Genomic DNA, 13,243 nt, shown 5'->3' on the forward strand with positions numbered 1-13,243 from the left:
AAAAAATGATGAAAGGGGATGATGTCAGCTTAGTAACATTTTTTTAATGTTTGGAATGTATATTGTAGCCAAACAAATTTTTTGGTATGAGTGTTTGCGAGTTATGAGTGCAGACGACCGTCACGCTATCTGACGTGAGACAATGAGTGAACATATAATGTGTTTACACAGGGAGGAAGAGGCAAAGCGAGAGGGTTTACTCCCGTCAAAATTTGTCCACGATAAGCAGACCAATAAGCAGATCGCCTGACTTTCCCGCCTTTGGGACAATGACTCCGATTGTTAGTGCGGCTCGAGACAAGACGATCTCGTCATTATATACAGTATCTTTGGTTTACATCAAGTGATCGCTGGAGACAAGCTGTCTGCAGTACTATTTGTCAAACAAACATCCAGCATATTTGCATTGTGTTTCGTTTGCACCGTTTGGCCCGGAGCGTGAGGGTCTTTTTGCCATATACTGTATGTTGCCAGTCCCTCTCACAACCAGTACCTCTGCTATTTTGAAGTCTGGTTGCCATATCTGTTTGGACTGATATCACCTATAATTTTAGTGACATGACTTCAATGTAAGGTTAATAGCTAAAGCACAAACCAGGACTGGCTTCCAGGTACTGTATTTGATAGTCACTTTGTGGATCTAACCCTAAACCTGTTGTATGTGTCACTGTTCCCAGGCCTGTCCCCCAAGCAGAGCTGCTGCTGGGCTATGAGGAGAGGGGAGGTCCTCCAGGCTGTGCCCAGGTCAGACTGGGCCTGAAGTACGAGGTGAAAGACAAGCGTTTCACCGTGTTAGTCATGCAGCTCTCCAACTGCAGCGCGCTCACCCCGCTGCCCAACCACAAAATGTATGTAGCAAAGTTATCTTTTCTCTTTGCTTTAGGAGTGAATGACTGTCATTATTTGTTAGGTTATGTGAAACAAACACCTCGCAGATGACTGAGCATACAGTGCATTCGGAAATTATTCAGACCCCTTGACTTTTTCCACATTTTATTACGTTACAGCCTTATGCTCATCAATCTACACACAAAACCCCATAATGACAAAGCAAAAACATGTTTTTAGAAATTAACAACAACAAAAAAATCACATTTACGTAAGTATTCAGACCCTTTACTCAGTAATTTAAAGCACCTTTAACAGTGATTACAGCCTCGAGTCTTCTTGGGTATGACGCTATAAGCTTGGCATGTCTGTATATGGGGAGTTTCTCCCATTCTTCTCTGCAGATCCTCTCAAGCTCTGTCAGGTTGGATGTGGAGCGTCGCTGCACAGCTATTTTCAGGTCTCTCCAGGAGAGCTGTTCGATCGGGTTCCAGTCCAGGCTCTGGCTGTGCCACTCAAGGACATTCAGAGACTTATCCCGAAGCCACATTGTCTTGACTGTTGGAAGGTGAACCTTTGCCCCAGTCTGAGGTCCTGAGCACTCTGGAGCAGGTTTCCATCAAGGATCTCTCTGTAATTTGCTCCGTTCATCTTTGCCTCGATCCTGACTAGTCCCCCAGTCCCTGCCGCTGAAAAACATTCCCACAGCGTGATTCTGCCACCACCATGCTTCACCATAGGGATGGTGACCGGTGTCCTCCAGGTGTGACGCTTGGCATTCAGGCTAAAGAGTTCAATCTTGGTTTCATCAGACCAGAGAATCTTATTTCTCATGGTCTGAGAGTCCTTTAGGTGCCTTTTGGCAAACTTCAAGCGGGCTGTCATGTGCCTTTTTTAATGAGGAGTGGTTCCGTCTGTCCACTGTACCATAAATGCCTGATTTGGTGGAGTGCTGCAGAGGTGGTTGTCCTTCTGGAAGGTTACCATCTCCACAGAGTAACTCTGGAGCTCTGTCAGTGTGACCATCAGGTTCTTGGTCACCTCCCTGACCAAGGCCCTTCTCCCCCGATTGCTCAGTTTGGCTAGGCAGCCAGCTCTAGGAAGAGTCTTGGTGGTTCCAAACTTATTCCATTTAAGACTGATGGAGGCCACTGTGTTTTTGGGGACCTTCAATGCTGAAGAAATGTTTTGGTACCCTTCCCCAGATCTGTGCCTCGAACACAATCCTGTTTGTTCGACCTCATGGCTTGGTTTTTGCTCTGACATGCACTGTCAACTGAGACATTTTATAGACAGGTGTGTGCTTTTCCAAATCATGTCCAATCAATTGAATTTACCACAGGTGGACTCCAATCAAGTTGTAGAAACATCTCAAGGATAATCAATGGAAACCGGATGCACCTGAGCTCAATTTCGATTCTCATAGCAAAGGGTCTGAATACTTATGTGAATAAGGTTTTTCCGTTTTTATTTGCTAAAATTTCTTAACCTGTTTTCGCTTTGTCATTATGGGGTATTGTGTGAAGGTTGATGAGGAAAAGGTTTTATTTAATCAATTTTAGAATAAGGCTGTAATGGAACAAAATGTGGAGAAAGTCTAGGGGGCTGAATACTTCCGAATGTACTGTATGCTGTCTGTGTACCCACTTTTCTCATTTAAGTCGGTGTGTTTGTATTGAAAGTACTGTATGTGTCATTTGTTCTCAACAGTACACTCAACTGTGTGCACATTGTCTAGGTGTTTAACTGTGCTTCCCTTCCGTAGGTACATCCGTGTGGCTGTCCTCCCCTGCTCTGAGACCACCCGCTGCCTTTTCCGGACGCGTGGCTCTCTCCCCCAGGACGCCGTGGAGGTCAACGAAGTCTTCGGCATCCAGATGGCCCACAATGTTCTGCGGCAGAAGACCCTGAGGGTGGACGTGTGCCACACAAGCCCATCTGGCCGCGAGGAGTGTCTGGTGAGTTTAACGACACACATTTGTAAATTAGCGTCAACAAAACAAATAGTCCTTATCACCAGCACACCCATATACAGTAGAAACACTGCCACCCACGGTGGTGTATTTGCGATGTGTACATCGAAATCCCAATGTATACCCTTTAAGCTTCCACACCTGTTGTTATTGAATCATATGACAGTGGTGTATTGCCATAAGTGAGCATAAGTGGATTTTTGTCCCTCTGACACTCCCTACTGTGTCTCATGCATGAAGTCTGTTACATCAGTGTATAACATCCTTCAGTAAACCACCTTTTAACTCTTAACTCTTATGTCTTCCTCCTCCTCTCCTCTGGGCAGGCTGGTGCTCAGATAAGCCTGGCTGATGTCAACACCTCTGGGGAGAGATGTGTCAAGTGCTACAACCTCCTGAGCTACTCCTTCATGCCCCAGATCAATAGCAAGGACAAAGAGACCGGGACGGCTACACAGTCTGAAAGGGTAACGTAGACCTTCATGCGTCGTGTATAACAATAGGCTGCATTTCAAAATGAACTGGCTCTGTTGTTTTAAATCTGTATGTAGACGTGTTACATAAGTGTTTTTTTTTCTCCATTTATATACATACTGTATGTATCTTATGAATGCATGTAATAGATGAATAACTGTGTTTGTTTGTTTGGTGTGTTCCAGAGCTCTGTCCCCACCACAGGGAGAGTAGCAGGCAGTCTGGAGGGTGCACCAGAGGAGGATGAATGGTGAGCTCTCCCTACGTTAACAACAGCACCTTTATGCCTTTATTCTCTTGTCTTCTCATCTCTCCTCCCCCCCTTTCAACCTCTATGGAGGACAGGCATTCTTCCATTCTACACACACACACACACACACACACACACACACACACACACATCCGGAATCCCACCCTGCAGGTTCAAAAACACAATGACAGTGCTTGAATTTCTGATACACCCGTCCCCCCCCCTTTCCCCCTCTCCCATCTATCTCTCCCGTGGGAATAAGCTAAGACGTTAAGTGGCGATTTCGAAAGCCCAGTGGCATACTAACCACCTCTCCACTCCCACACCCCCTCACAGGTAGAATCCGATAGATGAATAACTCACAGGTTTCTCCCTCCCTGTCCCTACTTCCCTCCCTCAGTCCATCTGATAGTGTTTCAACCCTCCACAGGCACAGTGAAGTGCTGGAAGGAGATGTATTTGAAGACGAGGGAGACAACCATGTAGAGGGGCCTGAAGAGGAGGAGTTGTATCCTGAGAGCAGTCAATGGGAGGGAGAGAAGGTGGCGGCCAAACCTACTCAAACAGGAACTATGACTGAGAGGGTAAGTGGGGACTCCAACTATACAAGATGCATAAATGAATGCAATTTTATTTGACATGATTTAATTAGTTTTTAATTACAGAGGATGATAATGGGAAGTATTTGAGTAAAACATGTTAATTTGGTTCAAACTCAACAGTTCGACAAACTCCTTAATATGCCGACTCAAAACGTGCTCAACAGTTCTAAGACATGACTGTGAATGACATGATCACAGTTGTAACTGAACATAACAGTAAATCTGTAAGCCAAGCTTGACTGTGTGAAATGACTGATCTCGTGCTCTGTCCCAGGTGAACAAGGAGACCAGTACCGGCCTCAACCACCACCATGCCGTCTCCTCGGTGGTCCGGCCCAAGGAGCATCGACTCCGCGATGTTCCCCAGCAGAACCCCTTTATCCGGGGAAACACCATAATCCGCTCCAAGACCTTCTCCCCTGGGCCCCAGAGCCAGTACATCTGCCGGGTGAGCAAACACACTCCTCATGGACATATTTAGTACATATCTGGAATATATTAGTGCATATATATGTACTATATATATATTAGTACATACTGTATCTACTCTCAAACTTAGTAAAATGCATAGCCTAATTTCTTTTATTGTACTTATTATACACTACATGACCAAAAGTATGGACACCTGCTCGTCAAACATCTCATTACAAAATCATGGGCAATAATATGGCGCTGGTCCCCCCCCTGTGCTGCTAAAACAGCCTCCACTCTTCTGGGAAGGCTTTCCACTAGATGTTGGAACATTGCTGCGGGGACTTGCTTCTATTCAGCCATGAGTATTAGTGAGGTTGGGCACTGATGTTGGGCGATTAGGTCTGGCACGCAGTCTGCGTTCCAATTCATCCCAAAGATGGGGTTGAGGTCAGGGCTCTGTGCAGGCCAGTCAAGTTTTTCCACACCAATCTCGACAAACAATTTCAGTGTGGACCTCACTTTGCGCACGGGGGTATTGTCAAGCTGAAACAGGAAAAGGCTTTCCCCATACTGTTGCCACAAAGATGGATGCACAGAATTGTCTAGAATGTCATTGTATGCTGTAGCATTAAGATTTCCCTTCACTGGAACTAAGGGGCCTAGCCCGAACCATGAAAAACAGCCTTAGACCATTATTCCTCCTCCACCAAACTTTACAGTTGGCACAAGGCATTGGGGCAGGTAGTGTTCGCCTGGCATCCACCAAAGCCAGATTCGTCTGTTGGACTTCCAAATGGTGAAGCGTGATTCATCACTCTAGAGATCACTTTTCCACTGCTCCAGAGTCCAATGGCGGCGAGCTTTACACCACTCCAGCCAACGCTTGGCATTGTACATGGTGATTTTAGCCTTGTGTGCGGCTGTTCGACCATGGAAACCCATTTCATGAAGCTCCCGACGAACAGTTCTTGTGCTGACGTTGCTTCCAGAGGCAGTTTGGAACTCGGTGGTGAGTGTTGCAACCGAGGACAGGTGATTTTTACGCGCTTCAGCACTCAGCAGTCCCGTTTTGAGAGCTTGTGTGGCCTACCACTTCACGACTGAGCCGTTGTTGCTCCTAGATGTTTCCACTTCACATTAACATCACTTGCAATTGACCGGGGCAGCTTTAGCATGGCAGACATTTGACGAACTGACTTGTTGGAAAGGTGACGGTGTCACGTTGCAAGTCACTGAGCTCTTCGGTAAGGCCATTCTACTGTCAATGTTTGTGTATGGAGATTGCAAGGCTGTGTGCTCGATTTTATACACCTGTCAGCAACGGGTGTGGCTGAAATAGCCGAATCCACTAATTTGAAAGAGTGTCTACATACCTTTGTGTATATAGTGTAAGTTGATCTGGATAAGATTAAAAAATACAGTTCACTTTGACTACTGTTTTCAGTTGAGCTTAGCTTTGCAATGCATCCTTAACCCAACAAAAGCTGTTATTCTTGCCGTTCTTGTTCCATCATTCTTAATTTTGTTTGTTTTTGCCTTTCTACTATGTGATCATCAGATTAACCGAAGTGACAGCGACAGCTCCACTCTGTCTAAGAAGTCTCCATTCGTCAGGAACGCATCGGAGAGACGCAGCATGCGCATGAAAAAGGTAGAAACTACCCACTTAGGATCAATGGCCGGATGGATACGATCTATCATTCTATATTTCTACGTCGTATAAATACCCACTTCATTCTATATTAATATTATATAAACCACTCACTTCGTACCTATCCTACCATGGTGATACTTCCTATCGTTTTATATTTCTATGCTATAAATACCCATTTAACTTTCATTTTCTGTCTGTTTGCCAAGGTTCTCAGTATAACAAGCACGTTTTCTTATTTTTCAGTCTCTATTTATTCCAGTGCTTTGCTCTGTTCTCACTGTTCTGGCTCTTAACAGTCTAATAGTGCAGTCAAGTCTCAAGCTGTGGCCACATTATTAGATACACTCAGACGTTCATTTACATTTATGGTTCCATAAACCAGAGGCTCAGCCTTCAGTAAAAGTGAGTCTTAATATTTAATGGCTTGTTGAATTGTTAATGTGGCCTGACATTCTCTGGCCTCTATTAATGCTGGGACAAGGAGTGATCTATGTCCAGGACAGATCTGTCTGCTAGGAGAGGAAAGGGGAGGGGGCCACTGGGAAATAGCTGCTCTGTCTCCTTGTACCTTCCTATGTGTGTTAGGAAGAGAAAGATATGCGTTTCCATCTTCCTCTCCCTCCTCTCCTCCCCCCAGCCCCCGATACCAGTGCGGGGCCTGGACGGGCTGCTGCGGACCAGTCTGGACCTGGAGCTGGACCTGCAGGTGTCCAGGACTCGTCACACGCGGCTGTCCCAGGAGCTTCGAGTCCTCAGGGAGCTGAAGGAGCAGCTGGAGAGAGCCCGGCAGCAGGGCACCAGAGACCTCCCCACCTGGGTGCAGGACGACGAGCGCTTCCGTCTGCTGCTCAGACAAGCTGAGAAACAGGTGGGAGAGGGAGAGATACTGACCCCCGCAACAATCGGTCTGTCACCAATACGTTTTCGGGTGGTTCTAGAATTGCAACCTCTATTGCACTATATAGGGAACAGTCTGGGAACATAGGGAACATTTCAGACAAAGACTTTGAGACCAGTAGGAGGCTCTCACCTAGTAGTTATATAAACTCAGCTAAAAAAGTTTACATGTGTAAATATTTGTATGAACATAACAAGATTCAACAACTGAGACATAAACTGAACAAGTTCCACAGACATTTGACTAACAGAAATTGAATAATGTGTCCCTGAACAAAAGGGGGTGGTCAAAATCAAAAGTAACAGTCAGTATCTGGTGTGGCCACCAGCTGCATTAAGTACTATTACCTATTGCGGACAGTCTGAACACTGATGAAGGGATTGTGCGTGCCTTGTGTAACTCGGGCAGTTGTTGTTGCTATCCTGTACCTGTCCCGCAGGTGTGATGTACCGATCCTGTGCAGGTGTTGTTACACTGCGAGGACGATCAGCTGTCCGTCTTGTCTCCCTGTAGCGCTGTCTTAGGCCTCTCACAGTACGGACATTGCAATTTATTTCCCTGGCCACATCTACAGTCCTCATGCCTCCTTGCCGCATGCCTACTAAGGCACGTTCACACCTAAGGCACGTTCACGCAGATGAGCAGGGACCCTGGGCATCTTTCTTTTGGTGTTTTTCAGTCCGTAGAAAGGCCTCTTAAGTGTCCTAAGTTTTCATAATTGTGACCTTAATTGCCTACGGTCTGTAAGCTGTTAGTGTCTTAACGACCGTTCCACAGGTGCATGTTCATTAATTGTTTATGGTTAATTGAACAAGCATGGGAAACAGTGTTTAAACCCTTTACAATGAAGATCTGTGAAGTTATTTGGATTTTTATGAATCATCTTTGAATGACAGGGTCCTGAAAAAGGGACGTTTCTTTTTTTGCTGAGTTTATTAGATTTTATTATACATTGTTGTTCGAATACACACCTGTGAAATATTAAGAGAGGGTTTAAATGCTGTTCTAGCTGTTGACTGGCCATGAGGAGTTTAAGCCTATTTTCCAGCTTCTCTCTAAGCATCTGTGTGGTGTTGTCTGCAGACCCGTGAGGAGCAGCTGCAGGAGCAGAGGGTGGAGAAGATGATGCGCGCTGCGGCCAAGGACGTCCACAAGCTCCGAGGCCAGAGCAGGAAAGAGGTGCCTGAGGTCCAGTCCTTCAGGTCAGTACAGTAGAATACATTACAGAACAGCAACAGTGAAGTGTAACATACCTCCTGTAAGAGAAGTTGATCCATTAAGCCATATCTCGTTCCCTATGTATTGGATGAATGTCAATGTGTAAATTTATTTTTAGCTTCTCTCACCAGGTCTCATTAGGGCCAGTTGAATGAAGCACAATTTGTGGTCCATTCCATATGTATGCCAGTTAGTCTAGGAATGTAAGATGATAGGGAATTTTGAGTGGGGAAAATGGCTATGATGTGGACTGGGATTGATTGACCCTGGCTCTGAAGTGACTGAAAGACGTTTGCCTCAGTGAACACGTAGTCTGCTTGACTTGGGCTGAAATAGGGCCGGTAATCATGTTGGGTGCCGGTAATACTTATGTTTAGGTGCAGGAGCTCCACAATACTTTTGAGCTGATATTCTGTAAGGGAGCTCAAGCAGTAGAACATTTTGAGGTGCCGGTACTCAGCTCCGGTGAGCTCCTGCCTAAGTCAAGCACTGCACATAGCCCACCATTCAAAATAAAAATCTGTTCTGTTCACTGTTTAGAAGGGGGGGGGGTTAGTTGTGTTTTTAGGCTCATGTGAAGATAGAAAGTCTTCTAATTTCAGAGAGAAGATGGCCTTCTTCACTCGTGCAAAGATCAACATCCCCGATCTGCCTGCCGACGACGTGTAGCGCATTTCAAGTATTCCAGTCTTAACTGCTGTTTCCAAGGAGATGACTCTGACACAGACTTCTGGTGGTATAATGAAGAATGGAGAATAATAATGTATAGGAAAAACCGTCACATTTTTAGAACTTTATTTTTATCTCAGTTGCTCATCTGTATAGTTTTTGTTATTAGCACCTAGCAACATGCATTTTTTTCCCCTCCACTCTGTAGCATTATTTTACTGTTACTAATAAGTGGATGTTGGTAGCTACCTTTACATGTTTTACGGTAAAACCGTCATTCCAATACCACACCGGTGCTTTCTGTGTGAAATATGAAAAGATAGAGACGACAAATGCTGTTATTTTCATTAGCCAGGACCACTTACTCGCTGTAATCTAAGATGTGAATATAGACCCCCCCAGAGGTACTTTACTTCAACATGATTTATAGCACAACACATTTACAAAATCAACATTCTGATTGAATAATGGTGTACTATGACCGGATGAGTGGTTGGTTGGTTGTACAATATACTGTAACTGGCTGTCTGTCCCTAGTGGCATTGTGTTCTCTTATTACTGCACACTGTCTACTGTGTATGTATTACCAGTCAGGCCATCTATACTGTACATGGCTCTTGTAGTGACTCTCACTGGTGCACACACTATCTCTCAGCATTGTGTAAGAACTGCACTAACTCTCTCTAATACTCAGGTAGTTTATTGGATAGTTTGTGCACTTTTAAAATAGGAATCTAAAAAAGAGTGAAGGGGTTGAAGAAGTGGGAGGAGTGCTCTTCTCTGGGCAGAATTGATTGTTGAATCACCGTTTAACGAAGCACATTATGATTGTGAAACAAAAGAAGTGCATTTTATGAAGGTCATTAATTTGTATTTGATGAAGGTCATTGCTGATGATAAACTCCACATTTATTGTATGAGTCAAAACCCAAGTGAAGTGATCCAAAAATCATGGAACAACAGAACTCCCAAGTATACTGAACAAAAATATAAATGCAACAACAGGGCGCTGAGATGGGTGGGCCCTGGGAGGGCATAGGCCTACCCACTTGGGAGCCAGGCCCAGTCAATCAGAATTAGTTTTTTTTCCCCACAAAAGGGGTTTATTACAGACTGAAATACTCCTCAGTTTCATCAGCTGTCTGACTGGCTGGTCTCAGATGATCCCGCAGGTGAAGAAGCCGGATGTGGAGGTCCTGGGCTGACGTGGTCTGTGGTTGTGAGGCCGTTTGGAAATACTGCGAAATTCTCTAGAACGACGGAGGCGGCTTATGGTAGGAAATTCTGACAACAGCTCTGGTGGACATTCCTGCAGTCAGCATGCATATTGCACGCTCCCTCAACTTGACATGTGGCATTGGGTTTTGTGTGACAAAACTGCACATTTTAGTGGCCTTTTATTGTCCCCAGCACAAGGTGCAGCTTTGTAATGATCAGGCTGTTTAACCAGCTTCTTGATATGCTACACCTGTCAGGTGGATGGATTATCGTGGCAAAGGAGAAATGCTCACTGTATCCATCCTGCATGGAGCATTGTCACATCAATGACCACAGGAGTTGGTGAGACAGCACACAGATCTGGAACCATATGGAGCTGCTTAAACCAGCCATGTTGCCCTCTCTCTGTTAGGAGACCTGACAAAGTCCTGCACGGTGCCTGGCAAAACTGGCTTTCAACACTGCTCTCGATGTGTCAGTGGTAGAGTCGGGAGCACATATCTGGCTCTGTGTAGCGTATGATCACGTCTGTCATCTTCAGAGGCAACTCGTAGTGTCTGTGTTTAATGAAATGTGATTAAGTGAAACGTGTTAGTGGATCAACAGGCAGTACAGGGAGAAATGAGAACTGTTTATAACTAGGCCACTGGAAACTGTACAGGGTGGGTGATCTAGATAAGATCAGAACAGTCAGCGTGCTACTCACACTCCCTGTAAACACTTGGATGGCATTTGAGATGATAGAGATGTGTTGGACGAGAGTTTGGAGGGGTGATCATAAGGGGATATATACATTGGCAAGGGCCCCTGTTCACATATTCAATGCAGATGCAAATGTCTGTGGAGTGTTTTGGATTTAGCTTTTTAACAAATCCTACTCACACAGGCCTTTTTTTGGTGTTGACCAAGCATGATTGTGATACCAATTTATATAAGGCCTGAATTACATTCTACTCATATTGGAGAAGCCAGAACTGTAACCATATTTTCTACAGAAACATAGCTAGCTTCTTTCCCTCTCAATGGAAAACTGTTTAACACCATACATACGTAGCACCCTAAGACCTGATGTAGTCAGAGACGATATGAAGCTCAATTCAACTCTAGGCTAATACCACTGTGGTAATGTAGAGATTTGCCCAATCCACAACAGGTTGTTTGACAATGAAACAAACAGGTTAATGCTAATTGAATTTGGCCATAGAATGAGCACAATGATTCTAAAGGTGGAGAGGAGTCAGTGGAATGAATCACATTCCCTTCCTCAGCTGAATGGTCCTCCAATGAAGTCACCTTCAGTGTTGACGACACCAGAGTGGCCCAGCAACTGAATTTATGTAATAGCACATGACCTTTGTTGGATTTGAATGTGTATGAATTGGCTCTAACGTTCTGCAAATGATGAGCAGAACTCACTGGTGTCCAGTGTCCACCCCAGTTGACATTGCCTTGTAGTTTGATGAATACATTGCATGTTTCATACTCTGTGAATAAAATGATACCCTGATTTGAACATCAGAAAGGATTTTTCTACTCTACCCCATACTACTAATGTTAGATTAGATAGTGTTTCATTCCTACTCTACTTTTTTCATCTACCTTTTCCTTACTGGTTGTCTTTTTGCCTTGATGTGCACTATTTTCATAAACTGGACCTGTGAGCTTTAGCTAGTGATAAAGAATGTTTCTTGGGTTATTGTGATACTCCACTGTCTTTTATCGCTAAGTTGCCTTTTTGTTTTCTCAATTTCACTTTTCTGTTAAATGGTGTAGGCAATCACACAGGCACACACCGTCTTAGTCACCCAACTGGATATAATATGGGTTGCTTTCTTGCGCACTCTAGGTTAGTGTGATATCTTTATAGCCTCTTTGTCATACACAATTAGCTAGACACCCCTTGCAAATTGAATACAAACAGTTTAATTTAGTTAAATATAATGTTACAAAAATGTTATTTTTTCTCCTTTGGACCATTTCCATTCTTTTAGAATATTAAACTGTACAATGTTGCACCTCACTACTGTAAAGGAAAGCCACTGTTGACGGCACAACAATTTATTCTACTGGAATCGGACATGAACTGTATACTGTGACTAGATCCTTTGGAGAGTGTGCTGTTTTTAGATGAAATCTGATTTTAACTGGAGTTGAAAATGTGGTCACCATCCAAGAAGAGAACACAACTTTTTGTTGCCTAAAATAATGTCTACTGTTTGCAGTTGAATGTGAACTGTTTACTTAAAAAGAAATCATGATTTACTCCAGTGTAGAGAGAGGGAACAGAGGTCTTACATTAGGACTTCTGATTGGATTACACTGTGTCTGGATAGAACAGTACTATGTGATTAACTGATGCTAGTCACGATTGACTAAAGGCTCAAATGTACTTTTCTATAACACCACCCGGCATGTATATTGTAGAAAAGTCCATTTCATCAGAAACAAATTATGTAGTAGGTCTTGCTTCGAGTAATCAAAAAATCATGTCAGAAACTGATGCTGGTCATGAATGATTTGTTGTCTTGTAGGTTGTGATATAATTCTTGTTTTGATGTTCAAGTGCATTTTTGATTATTATTTGCTCTGTTGTATTAAGGATGGCAATGAGACTGGTATGTGTATAGAGATGGTTTGAGAAATACAGCATGTATTTATTGCACTTTGTGATTTGGGTGTGCTGTTTGTTTCCTTTCTCGTAAGACTCCTGAAAGCTGTGAATTTTATTATGGACACTACTGTCAACCAGATTTGTAAATATTTCACCAGCACAAAAAAAAATGTTTTGTAGTTTCACAAATAAAAATAAGTTCTTTTGTTCTACTATTGCCTGCGCTTTCCCCTCTGTTTTGTGTATCTGTGGTGTATTTAATGTCAATGAAACTCATTTGCAGAGCACTGAATTTTGACAAACGCTTTGATAAAAAAACAAAACTGCAATAAGTAGCAATAAAATGTAACACTTGCTATGTTTTGAAAGTTCAAGCATAACGTTATAGCCCATGACTGTAGTACCTACCTATTCGTCTGTGGTAGTACATTGGG

General features: G+C 43.7%; 1 protein-coding gene across 1 annotated transcript in view; it reads left to right on the forward strand.

Moving 5' to 3' along the window:
* The window catches only part of wwc1 (WW and C2 domain containing 1), a 50,423-nt gene extending 37,402 nt beyond the window's left edge, over window positions 1-13,021 (forward strand). Inside the window, exons 13-22 of the mRNA XM_014137976.3 lie at window positions 678-848; window positions 2,594-2,786; window positions 3,128-3,268; window positions 3,461-3,525; window positions 3,956-4,109; window positions 4,402-4,575; window positions 6,100-6,192; window positions 6,833-7,063; window positions 8,177-8,295; window positions 8,914-13,021. Of these exons, the coding sequence (XP_013993451.1) occupies window positions 678-848; window positions 2,594-2,786; window positions 3,128-3,268; window positions 3,461-3,525; window positions 3,956-4,109; window positions 4,402-4,575; window positions 6,100-6,192; window positions 6,833-7,063; window positions 8,177-8,295; window positions 8,914-8,980 (1,408 nt within the window). The 3' untranslated portion in view covers window positions 8,981-13,021. The remainder of the gene's footprint in view (window positions 1-677; window positions 849-2,593; window positions 2,787-3,127; window positions 3,269-3,460; window positions 3,526-3,955; window positions 4,110-4,401; window positions 4,576-6,099; window positions 6,193-6,832; window positions 7,064-8,176; window positions 8,296-8,913) is intronic.
* Window positions 13,022-13,243: the final 222 nt, after the last annotated feature.

This window comes from Salmo salar, chromosome 13 (genome assembly GCF_965601325.2).
Source record: "Salmo salar chromosome 13, fSalSal1, whole genome shotgun sequence".
NCBI classification, from domain to species: Eukaryota; Metazoa; Chordata; class Actinopteri; order Salmoniformes; family Salmonidae; genus Salmo; species Salmo salar.